The 19,623-nt window shown below is 54.0% G+C and overlaps 7 protein-coding genes and 1 non-coding gene across 8 annotated transcripts; 3 read left to right on the forward strand and 5 right to left on the reverse strand.

The window, feature by feature from the left end:
• Positions 1-2,735: 2,735 nt before the first annotated feature.
• PUNSTDRAFT_65796 (uncharacterized protein) lies at positions 2,736-3,026 on the reverse strand (the record flags this gene model as incomplete). The annotated part of the gene is made up of 1 exon (XM_007382210.1): positions 2,736-3,026. A coding segment is annotated over one exon (291 nt), but the record flags the coding sequence as incomplete, so codon positions are not given.
• Positions 3,027-5,193: 2,167 nt separating this feature from the next.
• PUNSTDRAFT_65603 (uncharacterized protein) lies at positions 5,194-5,655 on the reverse strand (the record flags this gene model as incomplete). The annotated part of the gene is made up of 1 exon (XM_007382211.1): positions 5,194-5,655. One exon carries the CDS (start codon positions 5,653-5,655, stop codon positions 5,194-5,196), a length of 462 nt encoding a protein of 153 aa, XP_007382273.1.
• Positions 5,656-6,510: 855 nt separating this feature from the next.
• Positions 6,511-7,461, reverse strand: PUNSTDRAFT_132837 (uncharacterized protein; the record flags this gene model as incomplete). The annotated part of the gene is made up of 3 exons (XM_007382212.1): positions 6,511-6,626; positions 6,825-6,905; positions 7,077-7,461. The coding sequence occupies 3 exons, from the start codon at positions 7,459-7,461 to the stop codon at positions 6,511-6,513; spliced, it is 582 nt and encodes a 193-aa protein (XP_007382274.1).
• Positions 7,462-8,244: 783 nt separating this feature from the next.
• Positions 8,245-8,814, forward strand: PUNSTDRAFT_112573 (trafficking protein particle complex 2; the record flags this gene model as incomplete). The annotated part of the gene is made up of 3 exons (XM_007382213.1): positions 8,245-8,377; positions 8,427-8,581; positions 8,644-8,814. The coding sequence occupies 3 exons, from the start codon at positions 8,245-8,247 to the stop codon at positions 8,812-8,814; spliced, it is 459 nt and encodes a 152-aa protein (XP_007382275.1).
• A 215-nt stretch (positions 8,815-9,029) lies between these two features.
• Positions 9,030-12,204, reverse strand: PUNSTDRAFT_112574 (uncharacterized protein; the record flags this gene model as incomplete). Its single annotated transcript, XM_007382214.1, has 7 exons — positions 9,030-9,541; positions 9,588-10,190; positions 10,242-10,570; positions 10,624-10,854; positions 10,907-11,442; positions 11,493-11,742; positions 11,795-12,204. The coding sequence occupies 7 exons, from the start codon at positions 12,202-12,204 to the stop codon at positions 9,030-9,032; spliced, it is 2,871 nt and encodes a 956-aa protein (XP_007382276.1).
• Positions 12,205-12,594: 390 nt separating this feature from the next.
• Positions 12,595-12,678, forward strand: PUNSTDRAFT_t41. Its single transcript has one exon. It is a non-coding gene; the product is annotated as a tRNA-Arg (tRNA).
• A 118-nt stretch (positions 12,679-12,796) lies between these two features.
• Positions 12,797-15,014, reverse strand: PUNSTDRAFT_142701 (eukaryotic polypeptide chain release factor 3; the record flags this gene model as incomplete). The annotated part of the gene is made up of 6 exons (XM_007382215.1): positions 12,797-12,981; positions 13,033-13,154; positions 13,213-13,282; positions 13,352-13,793; positions 13,855-14,488; positions 14,546-15,014. The coding sequence occupies 6 exons, from the start codon at positions 15,012-15,014 to the stop codon at positions 12,916-12,918; spliced, it is 1,803 nt and encodes a 600-aa protein (XP_007382277.1). The 3' UTR covers positions 12,797-12,915.
• A 416-nt stretch (positions 15,015-15,430) lies between these two features.
• Positions 15,431-19,553, forward strand: PUNSTDRAFT_132841 (uncharacterized protein; the record flags this gene model as incomplete). The annotated part of the gene is made up of 10 exons (XM_007382216.1): positions 15,431-15,558; positions 15,618-15,699; positions 15,777-15,959; positions 16,010-16,075; positions 16,125-16,298; positions 16,359-16,901; positions 16,962-17,382; positions 17,441-19,171; positions 19,226-19,423; positions 19,474-19,553. 10 exons carry the CDS (start codon positions 15,431-15,433, stop codon positions 19,551-19,553), a joined length of 3,606 nt encoding a protein of 1,201 aa, XP_007382278.1.
• Between the last annotated feature and the right edge of the window lie 70 nt (positions 19,554-19,623).

A 19,623-nucleotide genomic window follows, 5' to 3' on the forward strand; every position in this document is an offset into this window, starting at 1 on the left:
AGAATAGGAGATTCCAACATTTCACTGTGTTCATTTACAGGGACCTGAGAAGATGATGAGCTTGGCAGGAGGTAACAACACAGGAGAAGGCTTGACCTTGAAAGCAGAGTGAGTGGTCCTGCCGCCTTCGTATAACTGAGCAGCAAATGCAGAAGTGGCCGTTGGTATTACTATCCGGTGCATGGAACGTAACCAGTCGCAAACCACATTCACCAGAAAGGTCTTTCCCCTGCCAGCCTTGCCGTCAATGAACGCCAGCAGCTGATTCCCACTATTGATAGCACGAGTGATCCTGTCAAAAATGGCGGCTTGCGAAGGGGTGAAGGCACGGGAAAGAGATTCTGCTCGCTCTGCCAGTACCTCTGTGCGTGGAGCCCATTGGGTGAGCTCATGGATGACCTCGCCAGGGAGGTGGTCGGGCTGAGGAAGGCCATAGTCAGACAGCTGCTTTCCGTATTCCTCAAGATAGCGTCCCAGTTCCTGCAAGGTGCACTCCCGCGCGATGTGCTCGCCCAGATTATTCTGTAGCCGAAAGTCCCGACTCATGTCATCATGGAAAGCCTCCCACAGGGTGATCGGAGATGGGATACAGTCATTAGTTAGGAGATGGATGAAAAGAACCCGGAGCTGTCTCGGTGTCTTCAGGGAGGTAATTGCTTCTCGCATGGCATATTCAGCCTCCGTGTCATTGCCAAGAATCCCGAGCACGACAGCTGCTTCCTGGAAGGATCCACACCGATGGCCATCAACAACTGCCAGGTCCACAAACGATCGGGCAGGCCGTGACTGCAGCAGAAGGCGCAGATAGAACAATTCACCTGCAGATGGCCGGATGGGATGTAAACGTGTGATATGAGGATGGTCTGGTTGCCGAAGCACTGCAAGCATGCGTGGCTGCCCTGCCGGTGGCTGCAATGTAGGGAATACACGGTCCCGTCCAATGCGAGTGTTGTCCCATTTGACGTGATAGAATAGCTCATAGTAAGCCTGATAGGAAAGGGCATCAAATGACATATCTGTGTTGTTGTACCGGAATTCACTTAAAGGCCGAAGGAAGTACCGGTCAAGGAGCGACAGGGTACTCGCACTACCATCCAACCGCATATATTGATGGCGACTGCGTGAGTTGGGAAGATGAATTGGAAGGCCATCAACGGCAGGCTGCTTGCTTGTCACTGTATAACCAAGGATGCGCCAGGCAGCTTCACCTGCTGACAGATATCTGCCATTTGCAGACAGGTAGTCTTCAATCTCATCGATGACCACATCTGATCCAGCTCCTCCATGTATCCGGTAGGAAGCACGATCCGGCCCTATGCTACGGGGTCAGAATTGTCACAGTAAGTTAACACATAATAGTGAATACCCTTGTGGATGTATTTGAAAATGTACTGAAAGAATTGTGAGCTGTTCGCTCCTTCCCAGTTGATGTGGCACTGAAACTCGCGGAGAGATTGGAGGAAGTACGGGACAACCCAGGCGTCATCAGGTCCACGACGACGATAATGGACCCTGCCTTCTGTGTCAATGGTCGTTGCAGGCTGTATAGGATGTGGATAACGAAAGCGACAGTGACCGGTCCTTTTAGGATCACAGTATTTGGGGAGGGAAGTCGCAGATCCATGATTATGGATCATATATTTGGTGACGAGAGCACGATCGGCAGGTTCAACAGGCATTTCTGCAGATATCACAGAGTCTATGCTGACAGCGTCCAAAAAATTGTGCTCGTACTTGATCAGGATATGTGCGTGTGGTAGACCGCGTTTTTGGAACTCAATCCGCTGTATAGCATATACGACAGCACCTGCGTTCGGGAAGAAGGTCTTGAGCCGTGCCATGAACCGGCTGACTCTGCGTTTGAAGACGCGAGCAATGAGAATCGGCTGATCGTGCCATTTCTGACCGGGCCGCAGCTGAGAGGTGATTTCGGGCCAGTCGGGATTGCATGTCATGGTGATGAAGAACGTCGGCGGACCTCGTGAAGCAGCAATGGCCAGTGCATCCGCAATCTGTTCCGAAACCCAGCGAGCAGATCCAAGGAAGGAGGAGGGGAGGTAGACATTTTGGCTTGCCTCAACATCAGGGATGTCCATGAGTCGAGCATCTTCCTGCCTGATACGCTCCTGATTGTTACGAATGTAATTGAGCCGACATTCAATGTTGCGGCTGAACATGTCGACCAGATACTCGTTGGTGAGACGGCCAAATATGATAAATCGTGGTTCACGAAGCAACCTCGCACGGTAAAACCAGATCTGAGTGGTGGCAACCTCACGCTCATCGACTTGTCTTGGAAGAATCCTTTCACCCGAATCTGTGATTCCCCAGCCGAGACTTCCATGGGGAAAGAGGAGAGGATATCCAAGAGGCTCCCAGAGGCGGCTGGTGTGTGCAATAGACATTTCCCTGCCATCATTTCTGGTCACGACCAAGCTACGCCCACAGACCTCAGACGCCGTTGTGTTGTCAAAGCTGAGAATAGCAGCGAGTTCGGTAGAATGACCATCATCTCGTAAGACAATCTGTGCTGAAGGGAAGTTATGTGGGGATATCACGGAGAGGGCACGGAGCCCAGCAGCGAATGGGTTGCACAGGAGAAGGGCTGTTGTCAGAGATGTCAGCCATTCCTGCGGGATGTCCGATGCAAGGTTCTGGTGAGGGAAGGCATCGGCAAGGAGGCCATCAAACAAAAACCATCGGATGCCAGAGTTACGGTGGCTTGGCCTGACACAATGGTAGACCTTTCCTTGAATTGCAAACATCCCACCATGTGTCTGCGGAAATCTCATGCTGGTCTCGAGGGCTGCAAATGAGACCATGAGGTTAAGCTTGCGGGAGAGAATAGAGATCTGCGGGTGGTTGATGAATGCATCGTATTGAGGAGGAAGGGGAGGGAGGCGAGGGACATCACCAAGGCGGCGCCCACGTGCACAGCAGAACTCGGAGCGCTCATCGGTGAGCAGTTGTACTCCACAGAATGGACACTGCCGGTCCCATCGCAGAATACATGGGGCAGCTTGCATAACTGTCCAGGTAGCCATGACAAAAGAGTGCTTCAGGGGATAGTATAAAGCACATATACTTATACATCAACGTCTGCAGTCTGAGTGATGCAACATGCAAGATAACAGTATTACAGTGTTTCAGGCGAATGAGTGAGACGGCTTGAACAATAGCATAAGCAAACAATGTCTCTAAGCAGGCCAAAACTCACTTTGCAATGTCGTAACATTGGCGGATGAGACCCGGATGACGGAGGGCGGTATCATCCGCAGGCATGGTTGTGATCACCATGCCCAGACCATCTGGATCTACGTGTGACAATTGCAACATGTGTTCATAAACGGGGGCAAGGGTGGAGCTGTACATCAAGAATGCCGTGACCCCCGTGTGGTCAGAAAGAAAGGCCAGCGAGCTTAGCTGAGGGCATGTGCGGTAGACTTGGTTTGGGCGCAAACCCCATGCGGTGTGCGAGAACGTAAGTAAGAACCAAGCTAGTGCCGCCGTTCCAGTGCCAGGATCTGTAAGAAGACGAACGCGGAGGGCATAGGTTGCAGCATTGGACGGGATCTTGGCATCGATTTTGTCCCAGAGGATAAGCGCACGAAGGCGGAGGGGAATGGATGGCGCTTGACAGGCTTGATCGTATGGCCGGTTTGGGTTCTGTATGCTGTAAGACCATGACAAAGGACTAATGTAGGAAACATACCTCGAGATGGTACCACAAAATAGGGTACGCTTCACCGATACCCATACTAACACCAAGGTTGGTGTCCCTTAGAATCTCAGTTGCATCCCGGAAGTACGATGTATTGGATGGCAGCTTCAGAGATGAGATTGCTGAGGATAAACGGTCACTGTCTGAGAATATGGACTACACGCTTTGTGGCTTACACGCGGAGCGTCTGTTGAGCGGGGACAGGCAGATGGTCGGCATGCCAGTGGCGGGATTGAAAGAGGACGGTGCAGGTAGATACAGGACTGGAAATCACAGCACATAGTCTCAGGGCGAAAGATCCTTTTGTGTGCAGAAAGCTGGAATGAGACATGAGCAGTCGAGGGACACAGCAGGAGCACAGGAGACGTGGGAGCGGGCAGGTGCCGCCACAATGCAAACTTTTTTTAAGTCATATGCAGTATACAGAAGCTATCACTTATATTTATCAGGCAGAAACACGAGTCATGAAGACATAGCATAAGTACGCTGAGCCATTGAATAAATACATTCACACGAATTTATCTGAGTTGCAAGAATCCTGGGACAACGGCATTAGCTTGTTTTCGGACTTATAACAGGCATAGCACATACATATCTTCTTCACACGCCGCTTTCCCTTCACTTTCTCAGACATCTGAGGTACAACGGGGATGGAGTCGTCTGCATCAACAGCATCCGCAGCAGCGTTGTCAGCAGCAGAGGACAGGGAAGAGAGTGCGGAGAGCGAGGACTCGGAGTCAGCCAATGTACCACCTTGATGGATGTATTCCTCCAGCGCGGCTTGGACAGCGGTATCAATAGTGGTGGAGGTGGGCGCAACAGGGACCACAGCCGATGCAGGTGTAGATGACTGCTGTCTGCGCCGTGGAGAAGGAGTCTTGCGAGCTGTGGTGAATACTTGGATCAGCAACGGCGACAACGATCTGGTCAAGGTACATACGTGTGGGGGTAGGGGTGGAGGTGGGTTCGACAACAGACATTGGCAGGGCTGCAGCCTGGAGAGCAGCTAACAGGAACGTCAGGCGAGATGTGTGGATCGAGTGAGAAACACATACACGTCGACGGTACTGTAACAGTGGCAGTGGATGCAGTCGCTGGTGCATACAAAATGATTCAGAAGCGATGGGACCGGGCAGGAATGGACACGTACCACCGCGAACAGACTTGGGGGACGCCATAGCAAACCTGCGCTTCTTGGACGGTGAAGGAGAATCCACACCGGGTCCACCACCTGGACCGGAACGTGGGTTGGCTCCTGTAGCGGCTCCCCCACCACCAAGCTGAGCACCAAGCCACAATGATTCGAGCTGCAAGCGAAGAATACCCTGCTGCTCTACATCTTGAACGCGGCAGAGCGTATACACAGAGGTGTTTGGCCATGGCATTGGGGACTTCGCCCAGCGTTTACCACCAGGGACGATGATGCTGAAAGTTCATGTAAGCATACAGTTGAACATCAAACGACTGTATCCTCACCGATGCACACAATCAACATTACCATCACGAAGCCACTCAGAGACGGATAGGTTGAAGAAACGGGACTCCCCATCAGCACATGGAGCTGGCGCATTCTGTACGCGACCTAGAGCAAATATAATGGGGGCACCTATATCGGGAATACCCCGCTCGTATGCCTCCAAGTCCGTGACGTCGCCAGGGAATGGGCTGAGGACAATGGCGTCGATCATGACTTCAGAGGACGAGATGGTTGAGTTATAGAAGGTATAAGCCTTTCCCAGCACCAAAGCGACGGTGCCATCAGGAAGAGGCAGAGCACTACGTGGGGTCCATTGGCGAACGGTGGTGTCGATGAGGGTACCAGTTGGCGTTGACAGTACAGCGTCATAGATGGCATAAGTGGAAGGCGTGGACGACGATGGACGGTTGACCTCTTCCGTGCGATAGCCAGAGAGCGCGAGGACTGCGAGAATCATGTTTGACGACATGGCGACGTGCATGGAGAGGGACACACCTGTAAGACCACGACCACTATATAATCAGCCATCGCCAATCCCGGATCTGAGAGACATACTGAGACAGCCATCTTGGGGCGACGAACAGGGTGAACAATGTCAGTAGTCTCAGAAATGGATCACTTATTGTAACCTCCAGACAGTACTGATGGTCCGGCGCAATGAGTCCATTCGTACTGAAAGCTGTGCGAAGGGAGAGGGTAAGGTGCACATCGTACGAATAAGAGCGTGCTCTTGATCCTGCCCCGCTCGCAGAGCTCTGAAGTAACGTGCTAGTACACTCGCAGGACCATTGGCTGACGTTGTCACTGAAGATTGACGGCGAGCAAGCCGCGTAGAACGGAAGGTCGTCGACAGGTAGGGCTTATTGCGCGAATTCGCGCACGAAGCTCAGCACTGCCTTGGAGCATTGGACTTAGCTGTACAAACACTGAAAAGACGATTTGGACTCGAGCAAAGCAGTTGGTCACGAGTTTTAGATTGCTCGATCCCAAAACCGAGTTTTTCCAATTCCCGGACTCGCCGAAAACGGAGATCGGATCGAGGCTTCAAACGTCTCACTCAATACAAAAGAGAAGACAATAACGAGTGCATGTCGTGCAACTGTGATGTCATTGCTATGGCTTCGACGCGCTGAGGACAGCCAGAGTCTTATCGTGACATAGGATACAGGAATGTCTGGCAGTATGCCCCGTAGCCCTACGTCACGCTCATGTGTGCGACGCACTGCGTGTCGTTAATGAACAATAGCTTTATTGTGAGTGAATGAGACAACAAAGGTATCACAGGTGCCTAATTCAATCTGCAGGCACAGATCTACGTCCAAATATCGGGCGAAGCCCCATGGACCGTGCACACTCTTTTGTGCGTGCGCTCTGGTTTGATGCTCGGTATTTCTGCCCTAGATGGTGGATGAAATGGACGGAACGCGCCTGCATAGGTGAAGAATGAGCAGGAAGGCGGTAGGTTGCAAGCAATCGTAACACACGAGTGTGGCAAATGCATAAGGCCATTGTCAACAACGTTTGCACTGTTGGTGGTGCCGGACTTCGACCCGTGAATCATGTCAGTGAAGTCACCGTAAACACAGCGTGAATGTGAAGTGAACGCAAATACAATGGGTCACGTACCGAGTTTACCGTAGTCGCACCGGAGCGCAGTGATCACATCAACATGCGGCCCAGAGGCGCGCACTTCACGTAGCTGGGTTTCTGGCGAGGGCACAGGGGATGTTGATGATGACATAGATGAGCGCCGGGAAGATCTATAGCGGTCGTCTGCCATACAGTTTGGAAAGTGGTGACCATGCCAACGCGCCAATGCTACGATAGGTGAAGCTCAGCGATAACGTAAAAAGGGGATCGAATAATGCAAATACATACCCAAATTTGATAACCATGAAGGATATTGAGAGTGCGACGAGACGTGGAACTCTTCTTGGAGGTCGTAGAAATTGCCAGCGACGACGGCGGAGCTGAACGCGACCAAGATGACGGACATAGCTGCGAGGGCGGCTATGTACCACCGGTAAGCGTTGATGAGGTTACGCGGATCTTTGGGGTCATCCTCCTTCCATGTAACGATCATCATGTCCTTGAGCTTCATCACCTTTTCCGTGTGCGCGAGGACGGTCGGAGTACGGAGTAGGCACGAAGGCACGGGGTGAAGTGCCTCCTTGCCACGGATGTAACCCTCGGCGGTAAACAGACGGTACTCGTCGGTCATAATGCCGACCTTGATATTGGTCACGGCGGCAGGGAAGGACATATACACGGTCTTCAAGTCATGCGGAGGCGGTGCCGAGATCAGCGGATGACTTGAACACAGGACAGAAGTATGCTGCAGTGCACTCACGATGCGTTCTGCATGCTTTGAAGTCGGTCGTACATTCTATGCGTGCTGGTCAAACACCGTGCCAGTGCAACACATGTGGGATATGACGTGGTGGTGGATCCCTCTCAATTCCTGGTGTTGGTGCATCCGGAAGATGCTTGCGCAGTGTCGCCATAAGAGAACGCTTTCAAGGAAGCTGTATATGATCCTACAGCCGTTTATTGAGCTTGCAGACGAGGAGGCTTATTGCGCGAATCCGCGCATGAAGCCTTGGACAGCATAGTGGCATTGACTGAGCAGTACAAACACTGAAAATGAGAATTTGGGCTCGAGTGAAGCGGCGCTTGCTCGATTAAGGTCCAGTGGTAACTTGTGGGTGGGATCAATCAATGACATCGTATCCCAGACCACCGGACCCTGGGGGCAAAGGGTTTGGAAGACGTCTCAGTTAAACAATAGGTCCATATGCTATGTGATACAGTTTCGTGGTGATAGCACAATAGCATCGAGGAACGAAATGGACCGTGAGCTCTCCTAATGACAGAAAAGGCAAAAAATAGCAAAGTTAAGGACAGAGATTCCGTAGGAGATGAACAAACAGATGCAACATCGTCCGTCGTCTGCGTAATGTACGAGTAATACGCGTCCCACGCTCACTCCAAGCGATCAGGCCAAAGCGCCTGCTAACTTGTAGTTGACCACCACTGCGTCCTTCCAATGGCGCCTAGGATTGAGGCCATAACCTTTGTCTCGGCTCAGAATCACCCCATCTTGATACGCACCTACGGAACTCCTGAGCTGAAGTACCATTATCTTGCCCATACCAGTCTCGACATCATTGAAGAACGGTGTAAGTTCATGACATTCTGCTCGTATTCTCGTATCTCATATTCGTTCAGTGACCGCGGCAGGCAAGAATGCGGACAGTTACCTTGGTCTACTATACTCCATGGACGACGTGGCGGTCTACGGCTACATGACCTCGTTGAAGGTGAAAATCATTCTTGCATTAGCACTTTCAGACGCGATTGTACGCGACGGGGACTTGCTGCAGGCATGTTGACCAGCCTTGGCGTTATATGCTGGCCTTTGATCGCGCTCCGTGCTTTTTCTCAGACATTCAGAGCGCTACACCTCGCTTATTACCGAGCGGTCGCGAACCCTTTCCTCAAACTCCGCAGTCCATTGGACAACGATTCGAAGGCGCAAAACACAGCAGGGAAGTCCTCGTGGAATGGATTTCGCAAATCAGTAGACGATATCGCGCAAACCGCCGCCGTCGCGTAGGATGCATGAACCAATGCGCATGCACTTTGCACGACCATGTCGGTTCTTGCTCAGACCAAGGGATTCTGCTTCCTACTATCCCTTGGGCTCGGGTCACTTCGTCGCGATGCGAGGTTCAGAACCAATATTAAAACTGCCTTTCTATTGACTTGGACGTGACAAGATCACCATGTCCAGGACAGATACGGGGCACAAATACAAGCAGCGCTTTTTGTCTAGAAGCCTAGGAGGGATCTTTGGAACTGGTTGATCGCATCGAGGGCTTCGTTTGCCATCATCCGCACGACCGCGTCTTCGTCTGTGGAAGCGGTATAGGTGAGGGTGATCCTCAATCTTCTTACCGTGCTCAAGTCGAGCATAGTTACGAGTGAGTCGTCGCCATGTACAAGCGACGCGCGTAGCACTACATGGCAAAGGTGGACTGCTGCACGTCGCAGAGGCGGGAGCTTGGATAGGCCAGACGTCGGCTCCAAGTCCATCGCCTCCGTTATCGCAACTCCTGATTTCGTAGAAGGTGCATGTTTGGAGTCGGAGGATAGATTCGCCGAAACTGCCTCAGTCTGCAAAACATCGATCACCATCCCAAGAACACCGGATAAGTGCGTGACGACGATGATAGCGCTCGTCTGAGCACACTGAGAAAGGAGCGACAGGCTTGAGGTCCGCAACGCCGTCGGAACTTGGGGTGTTTTCGCTACATGAAGGAGCGTCGGTACCAGTAGATCAGCTGAAATTGTATCAGCACGCGTGTCTCATTCATGCAGTTGGCGTACCATATGCAGGCAAAGCATTTCCACATCGGCGAATCACTTGCTCCAGCACTTCTCCTACTCGCAACCTCTGATCGAGGTCTGCTTGTGTCATTGCTGAACCTGCGAGTCCATCCAACCCATCCGCGTATAGGTCCCGAAGGCGATTGAGCACATCCTTCCCGTAACCGTCCACCATGCTGGATAGCCCGTTCACAGCGTTGAGGTATATGTACGAATCATCATCCTGGATTGATTGGAGAAATATGGAGAGTATAGCGGGTTTCAGAGCTCGGTCGATAGCCGGAGAAGATGATGCCGATGCCGCCCGACGTGATACCAACTCCCGTAGAAGCATAAGGCCATGCGCACGGACGGGAAGTAGCGGATCCTGAAGCAGTTTCAGGGCCTTCTGATATGTACCCTGAGGATCTTCCTCCGTCCCTTTGGCCGATTGCGTTGACGACATACCGAACGCAGAAGTGCTTGCTAAGCGAGCTGTGATCACGATTCGAGCTTCTCTAGCTAGGGGCCGGAGGGCGTCCGAAGTAGAGGCTGCTGCTGGTTCCAAGAGCTCGAATATCTCCTCCAGGTTCGCTGTTAGATGGGTTGGTAATTTGGCGCGGGCTAACGACAGAACATGAGATATACAATCTAAGGATTCAGGTGTCGCCGTACCTTCCAACACCGAAAGCAGTAGGTTGATGGCGGTGGTCATCATCTCTTCGTCGATAGATGTGGACGAGTCAGGAGCTTCGTCATCACTGTCCTTCTCATCCTCAACATCAGTGTGCACATTGTCCACTATACGCAAATCCTCAAGGGTTAAACGGCTTGCCGGTAACGTGGTGTCAGGGGGAGGGACGGTACGACGATGTACGGCTGTCTCTATTGCTTGTTTGACGAAAGACAGAATGTGCCCTGGTTGTTGAAGAAGGCTCGAAGCCGAGCCCTTGTCTGACAGCTGTTGCTGCATCTGAGTTGCCAGCTGGAGAAATAGAAGGACTCTATATTGCAGTCGGTCAGGAAAGCCCAACTGTGAGGTATGAAATGGTAATACCTGAACGGATCGGCAGATGTGCTACTGCGTAACCCTTGATACGCCTTGAGCACTTCTATCAAGACTTCGGTCGAGATATCAGAGCGGTCCAAAGACTTGACGAATCGAACAAAGATGCGCGGATCCGGTCGCAAATCGAAGATATTAGCGTCCATATCTAAGTCTCCGTTGCGCTGCGCACGGTCAAGACTTGTGGGTGTGAATATTGACTGCGATGAGACGCCTTCATCCCTATATATACTAAATGAGCTCCTCAGGCCGTAGAAAGGACGTATATGCTTACCGGTGAGTTCGTGCTATCTCTCCGGTAATATCCACCTTCCAGTTCCCGCCATCGCCGTTGACGATGCGCCACAGCATGCTGACACCAAGCGAAGCATTCACTAGCTTTCCCCACGTTGCAAGAAGATTCCGTATAGACTCCTTCCTCTCTGGATCTCCAGCTTTCAGTTTCTCCAACTCCTCGTATATCGCATACATTGGCGGTACAATCGGGGAGAGCAAGTCGGAAACAAGCGTTGGCGATGGGTCAGTGTTACGGAGCAATTTAACGAGGACGGATATTGTTTGTGATGGCGTGAGTGAGTGCTCTTTCTTCGCCACAGCCTCGCTACTATCAGCAGGTGCAAGAAACGCCTCGTGAACGAGCGGCAATGCAACATCTGCGGGTCTGATCACAGTCGGCTCAGAAGCAGTTGCTTCGGTTTGCCGAGAAAACAACCGAGACAGGGCGAAGCCAGCTGCCCTCTGGTGAACGGGAGAGCTGGCTTCAGTAGACAGTATGTGTATTAATTGAGAAACGACATTTTCATAGTATGCCTTCGGCAGCGATCAGCATGAAAGTTGACCAAACGATGCAATGGGCTCACCTCAGCCGGCATGTTCTCAGGAAGCGCAAGTCTGATAACATCGGAGATCCGTTCAAGCTTCTCGAGTGGCGCCTCCTCGCCAGACATCTCCTCCTCACCCAGAACGCTTTCACATAGCCCGCGAACGCCGCCCTTACGTATCAGCTGACGATTTAGCAAAGACAGGCAAGTCCTCCGAACATGGGGAAGGGGCGATGGAGGGCCTTGTAATACTCCGCCAAGCGCGGCAATTGCTTGTGATGGTTGTAATCTGAGGTGGTATTCAGCTTAGTGCTCGCTGCAAGAGGTAATATGTAACATACACCACCAGCAATCTCATTACGAGCGGCCTGAAATGATGCACTACAGGAGTACTCTCAGAGCTCGACGATTTGGGTAGCCAACCAAGGGCGATGCCAGCTTTGAAAACGCTTGTCACATGCCGGTTCAACAAGATGGACGTAACATGTGTTTGTGAAAGGTGATCCTGTAGGCCTCGCGGGAAGAGCATCACTGCAATTTTGGAAAGCATGGAACGCAATGCGGAGTAATCTTCGGGAGTCGTCGTCAAGTCGATGATCCGCGATGCCCCGGTTTGTGAGATGATGGTCTTCGTAGGCCATGCCAGGACGATGCGCCCAAGGAGTGGATCCACACCCCAGTTGAACACGATGCCTGCCAGGGCACGGAGGTGCGCCAAATCCCGAGTTCCTACGGCGCCTCCCCTGCCCATATCAGGCTCGGCGGATCCGGACGAGGATCCGGTAGACGACTGAGGGACGGATTGAGAATCAAGGATCTGCTGAATACGACGAAGAGCGTTAAGCGACTCTTTCGCGGTCTCTAACTGGACCTGTTCCAAAGTGATTTCATGCTTGGTCACATCTTCTAATCCCTCGGCAGCACGATAGCGGGACAGGCGGGAAGCCAGTACGCTGACCAAATCAGTAGCAGGAGTTTGATGCCCCTGCTCAGTGCCATACAGGAGCGAGGCTGAGTGTAGAGCGGAGTCGAGGTCGGTGGTAGAGGAGGACATCGCAGAGTCGAAGCCTACGACAAAAACGGTGATGTCAATGACTCGTTTTATTGCATCATATTATACATATAAGCACATGCTTAGCAAGGCCGCCTGGCGAAATGGCATCGCGTCTGACTACGATCATTCGTTGTAATCAGGAGATTGCAGGTTCGACCCCTGCGGTGGTCATTTTTCTGCTCTGCGTGACAAACACTTTATTTGCTGCAACGATGGCTCGCCATTGAACGCAGTATCGTTTGGTTCGTGAAACCGAGACTCTGATTATTTCGACTGCACATGATTATAGGTCACTATGATGCTATATCACGCGCCGTATACAGGCGAGAATTGGAGGGATGCCATTGCTTCCCATGGAATCAATACAACGGCATCTCAATGCCACATCGATCCGCAGTCTAGGCTAACTTAGGATACGGACACTTGTGCGACACCCTCTGCAACTTCATCAATAGCCTCGATGAGCTTGGTGATCTGGATCAAGGGTTGAGCGTATGGTACCCGCAGAACGTGAAGAGATACTACCTTGCCGATTGCGATCGTTTTGCCTTCGTCACGAAGCGTGAAACGACCGAGCTGAGGGTAATCGGCGAAGCGCTCCACACAGACCGGAAGCGCCGTTTCAATAAGAGCAACGATCTTCTGCCCTGATGCGAAATTGTCAACCGTCCGAGCCGCGCTCGCTCACACATAGAAAAGCGCTACCTCTTTTGGCGAATTGTGGAGGCTTCTTCGACTTGCGACCCGTTGCCTTGTCGAAGTAATGGAGCAGTTTCTGCAAGATCGTGACCGTGACCGGTGAGTCGTGTGAAGCCTCGGAACAAAAGATCGGAGGAAAACATACGCTGAGCGTCACTTCTTCGGCTAGAGTATGGATGTGCATAACGGCCGTGTAACCGGCGCAAATGATATTCTTGTGGTCTAGAATTGCCAGTTGCGCCTCGAACTGGCGGACAGCATGCACGGGCTTGCCAGGGCTGGTGAGCACGAAGCCAGGACTGATGTCCTCGTCGTCAATGCCACGTAGCCGCGCGCGGACGTTGTCGCCACAGAACGCCTGCTCTATTTCGTCCTCCATTTCGTTGTTGATGCCCGCCACCTCCACTGCGACTTTGTTCGGCATCAAGATGAGCGTGTCGCCCTTGCGCATGTGGCCAGACTCGATCTTGCCAACCACGATCGTGCCCATGTCCTTGTACTTCTCGGAGATGGGCATCATGAGCGGCGCGTTGATTTTGCGATCGACCATAGGCATGTTGTCGAGGTGCTCTAAGAATGAAGGACCGCTGCAAGAGGGGTGGGGTGTAGTGAGTGTCCGGGACGGATTCTCAATGCTCGCTTACTTACGTGTACCAAGGGCAGACTTTTTTGTCCAAGCGCTCCTTGAGGTTGGCACCGGTGTATGCAGAGACAGGAATGAAGGTGACGTCGGTCTTGGGATTGAATCCAGCCATCTTGATGAAAGGCGTGAGCTTGTCTTTGATCTCGTTGAATCTTGTCTGATCCCATTGGACAGTAGGTTCGTCCATTTTGTTGACCGCGATGACTAGTTTCGAGACGCCAGCCGTCTTAACCAACATGATGTGCTCTCGTGTTTGCCCGCCCTTCTCGAATCCGGTCTCGAATTCCCCCTTGCGGGCGGAGATGACGAGGATCGCGACATCGGCCTGGGCCGCGCCAGATATCATGGACGGCACAAATGTCTTGTGGCCTGGCGCGTCAAGGATGGTGTATCGTCTAGCATCCGTCTCGAAGTAGGCACGGCCAACTTCAACAGTCTTTCCCTTGGCACGTTCCTGGGGTGTGGAATCAAGCGCCCAAGAAAGGTACCACGATTCTCGCCCTGCTTCCTTGGCTTCTCGCTCATATTTCTCCATGGTTCTCTTATCGACCATTCCGCATATGTAAAGCAGGTTGCCTCCCATCGTACTCTTGCCGGCATCGACGTGACCGATGAAGACGATGTTCAAGTGTTCCTTGGCTGATGGCCATCAGCGCATATAACGGGCTTGTAGGTCGCACAAGTCGAGACACTCACTGTGTCCGAAGAGATCTTTCAAGGTCTGTTCGTCGGCAGCTGCTTGCACATCCCGTGCGACCGCGGTGACATCGGTCTTTGCCCTGTCAGTCGTAAAAGTCTTGGCGGAGGGAGCAGCAACCGAGGCCGATACTGCTGCTGGTTTTTGGGTATCTACGGGGTGGGGTGGGGGCGCTGGCTCCTTGGGTTTTGGAGGCTGAGGAGTGGCGGCAGGGGCCGGCTTGACGCTGCCGATGTTCAAAGAAACTGTTGGAGCCGGCGCAGGCGCTTCTGCGGGGGTGTCGCGCGTAATCGGAGCAGGGGGCCGTGTGCCGCCGATGTTGAGAGAGATGGTGGGCGCGGGGGCGGGAGCCTCGTTCTGCTGAGGACGCTCGATGGGCTGTGGTGGAGGAGCCTGCGGCTGGGCCTGGGGTACTTTGAAGGATCGGCCGGGCACGAATTCGAACGCGCCTGCGTTTAGCCTGCTCATTGTCGTGGCACAGAACGAGATGCGTGGGACGTGAGTGCTTGCGTCGTGATGAGCGTTAAGGATGGACGAGAGATCTATCGCCAAATTACTTACAGCAGTCATGGTCACTGCCCAGCTCACGTGACAGAACGCCGGAGAGTCATTGGGGGTAATGATGGTATTGAGCATGTACGGTGAGCTAGGCTAGTGGATCGTTGTATCGTTCCCGGCGGTATATACATTGCATGTATGCAGCGAACGCGACGCGGACTGGGCAGAGCGGCGACGGACGAAAGGGACAACGCGACGACCAATGCGCGCGCGATCAAAGGCGTTTCCCGGATGAGGTCACTGTCGCCACGAGGGCGCTCGCCGTGAACGCTCTCCGACTTGGCCGCCATCCCCGCCGCCCGCTCTCCGTTCCCGCTCGAACGTCCATGGCCGACCAGGAGCAGCGCTATCTCTCCGTGCTCAAGGCTCAATACGACTACGACCCCCAGTCCGAAGACGAGGTCGCCATCAAGGAGGACCAGCTGCTCTTCCTGCTCGACAAGACCGACGACGAGTAATCCTATTCCCTGATCCTGCCCGCGTCTTCCCCCGATTGAGCCCGCGTACTTTTAGCTGGTGGAAGGTTCAGGTCAAGACAGCCTCCGCCGACGACGATGGCCCGTCCGGATTGGTGCCTGCTGCATATGTCGAGCCGGTGCGTACCCACAACCGACGCATGACCGTGCACCGCTCACCTGGATCACTCACGTTGGCTTCGTTCATTTTTCACAGGCACAGCACATATCTAAAGTCAAGGCACTATATGACTACGAGGCAGCAGCGGCTGGCGAGCTGTCTATCAAGGAAGATGAGATCCTGCTAGTATACGACAAGGAGGAAGACTGGATCCTCGTTGCCGCGGAAGACGCCACGAATGGTCGGATCGGCTTCGTCCCCGCCAACTATGTTGAAGAAGTACGACATCAGCTTTCAGGCGCGAGCAGACTTCGCTTACTATCTGCTAGCTCGACGATGCTGCGGATACCACGCCCCCCGCATCCGCGCCTCAGCACGTTGTCATTCCCGAGAGCGTACGCAACCTTATCTCTCTTACGTTAACCGCTCATGTCCGCCCCATAGCCTCCGTCAAACTACGTTGACCCTGCAGAACGCGTGGCTGCGGCTCGCAGCGCCGCGCAGCCTGACCATGTCCAAACATGGCCTGTATCCGAAGTCGACAAGAAAGGCAAGAAGAAGAAGGGGACGTTAGGCGTGGGGAACGGCTCACTATTCTTCGCAAGCGAATCAGACAAGGTATGCGAACCTCCGGCGGCGAGTATTCGCATAATGATTGACTCGCCCCGGTTTCTGTAGACACCCGTGCAGAAATGGCCAACGGCGGACGTTGTCAATGTCAACATTGAGAAGAGCAAACACGTCCTCATCGCCTTTGGAGGTGCCTCGCCCGTCGAGCTGCAATTCAACGCCGGTTCCGCCGGAGCCGCGCAAGAGATACTGATCAAGATCGAGGCGTCGCGCTCTGCATCTACGCCCGCTCCCGCTCCGGCGCCTGCACCGGCGCCTGCACCGGCACCTGCACCCTCTCCTGTTCGCGTGGCGTCCCCACCAGCAGAAGAAGCTGCCAGCAAGCCGTCCGTCCACTTTGCCACAACTCCTCCACAGATGATTCCACCTCGAGAGCCTTCGGAAGCTGGTTCCTACGAGGAGCCCGGTGCAGCGAGCGAAGCCGATGGCGAGTCAGCGGTGGTGTTGTACGATTTCTCGGCGGACGGCGAGGATGAATTGAGCGTGCGCGAGGGTGAACACCTCCTCATAATCGAGAAGGATAGTGACGAGTGGTGGAAATGCCGCAACTCGTCGGGTGCGGAGGGCGTCGTCCCTGCACAGTATCTTGAGGTAAGAACCTCTTGTGTTAGAACCGCGGTGGTGGCCTTGACGACTACCCTTGTCCTGTAGCTGGAGGCTGGAGAGTCCCACCTAAATGCCGCAGTGGACGAGACCGATGAAGACGACACAGCAGCCCGGGAAGCTGCTGAGCGTGCCGAAGCGCAGCGCAGAGAAAGAGAGAGGCAAGAGCGCGAGCGGGTGGAACGCGAGAGGGCCGAGAAGGAGCGCCAGAGGCGTGAGGCGGAGCAGCGCGCAAAGGATGAGGCGGCGACCGCCGTCGCCGAGGCGGAGCGTGAAATCGAACGCAAGCGGAAGGAGAAGGAGAGACGCGAGCTCGAACGCGAGCGGGCGCAAGCGGCGGCAAGAGAGATGGAAGAGGCGCGTCGGAAAGAGGAGCAAAAGCGTAAAGCGGAGGAGAAAAACAAGCGGTCGGATGACCGCCCAAGAGAGTCCACGTCCTCCAGCTCAAGCCGAGTCAAAGATGGCAAACGTTCGTGACTCTCTGTTTGCCTGAGTGCCTGTATTGACCGACAGTTTATGGGCATCAGGCGGCCCTCCGGCGGATCGCGTACGAGTATGGCACGACCGTAGCGGAACCTTTCGAGTCGACGCTGCCTTTCTTGGGTACAGCAATGGCAAGCTGCGACTTCACAAGACGAATGGCGTTATCATCGAGGTACCCTCCGAGAAGATGTCGATTGACGACATGAAGTTCGTGGAGCATATCATGAAGAAGAGTTCCTCCGGCTCCTCGTCTCGTTCACCCGCTGAAGACGATGACGTGCCTCTCGCCGTCACTAAGAAACGGCAGTCCCAGCCGCAGTCGCCTGCTGCCACGTCGGCGGCGACGCGAAATATACCTGCCAAGAAAACGGGACCGCAGATTGACTGGTTCGAATTCTTCCTCAACGCGGGTTGCGACGTCGACGATTGTGGGCGGTATGCCTCGGCATTCGAACGAGATAAGATCGACGACACCATTCTCGCTGACATCGGAGAGGGCACAATGCGATCTCTGGGACTGCGGGAAGGTGATATCATCAGAGTTAAGAAGGCGATCGAGGCTAGGAATCCTGTCCCTAAGGACGTCAAGTCGCATCAGGCCAAGGAGGAACAGATTCGCCGAGACGAGGAATTGGCGAGACAACTCCAAGCCGAAGTCAACGGTCGCACGACCAGTCCGGCGCCGAATCTCTTCGCTGGCCCCGGTGGCGCATTGAAGAATCAGCGCCGCGGGCGACCACAGCCGAGCAAGAGCCTCCCTCCTCCAAGCGTAGATCCCAGCGCACTGAGTAACTCTTCGGAGCAAATATCACGGACAAGCACCCCTTTGGTGGCCAGTCCGACGTCCACGACGCCCGCGGCACCTCAGCGCTCCAGCTCGGCAGCACCTGCCTCGAGTGGGTTCGACGATGATGCATGGACTCCCAGGCCGAGTTCAACAAAACCTGTTGCGCCAACGCCTCCCGCGGCGGCGCAGGAGCCGCCTTCGGCCCCAGTTGCACCAACTCCCCCACCTCCCCCACCCGTCCAAACGGTCGCTGCTACTGTTGCAGCTCCCGCACCGGCACCTGCTGCCCCGCAAGTGGCTCCCCCTGCCGTCGCTTCCCCGCCTGCGAATCCATCTACTGGAAACGGTTTGGCCAAGACAAATGATGACATATTCGATCAGCTCGCCCGGTTAAGCCAACTCCGCAACCAGAGCCCGGCTGTGGTTTCATCGCCTCCCGTTCAGGCGCCGTCTCCCATGGCCTCTCAGCCACCACCCGTCAGCTTCCAGAATGGTTTAGGTATGGGTTCGTCGCCGGTGCCTATGGGGCAACATTTGCAGAATCAGCAGACTGGCATGTTATCCCCTGCACCCCAGAATGGTCCGCGTGGACCTTATGCGCCCGTTCCCTCCAACCAAGGTTTACTGCAGCCGCTCGTCCCGACCTCGGGCAGTTACACTGGCTTCGTGCCCACGCGCCCATCGAGCCAGCCACCAGCTTTCCAGAACCAACAACAACCCTCTTTCGTTCAGTCGCAACCGACGGGCTTCCCCATGACTCAACCCATACAATCTCAACCGACAGGTTTCCCTATGAATCAACCGGTCCTCTCTCAGCCGACGGGATATCTGAACTTCGGGCCTGTCATGTCACAGCCTACCGGCTTCGGTGCGGGGCCTTTTAACTCTCAAGGCTCTCTCATAAGCCAGCCAACCGGTCTTCCCAACGGAGGATTCGGCTCGCAATCCGCGTTCCAGAGCGGATCAGGCTTCGGGCAGGTTCAATCCAGTGAGTATTTCGCGTCCTCAAAATCACCAGGGAGCTGACATGCGTCAAACGTAGATCCGACTGGGTTCAACCCCGGCTTTGGGCAATTTAATGGCGGTGTAGCATCACCGCCGCCTGTCCCGCCTCTGCCGTCTTCAGCATCCAAGGATGTCTCGCCGGCCAACGTCTTCGCTCAGATGAAGGCAGGGACATTCGAGGGCGCTGATGCATCTCCACAGAATGCAGACAGATACAGTGCTCTAAGACCAAGCTGTGAGTACCTCATATCGGACGCTCCAAACGCCCTCTAATGCCGTCTGCAGCCACCCCTTTGACCCAACAAGCCACTGGCTGGGGTTACCAGAACACAGGCTTTCAAGGAGGTTTCAACGGATACGGCTAATTTACTTGCTCCGCCAGGGCTCTCCAGGTGACAGCGTCTGAGTGTTACTTTCATTCGAATATATCGCGGC

Source organism: Punctularia strigosozonata, assembly GCF_000264995.1.
Source record: "Punctularia strigosozonata HHB-11173 SS5 unplaced genomic scaffold PUNSTscaffold_4, whole genome shotgun sequence".
NCBI lineage: Eukaryota > Fungi > Basidiomycota > Agaricomycetes > Corticiales > Punctulariaceae > Punctularia > Punctularia strigosozonata.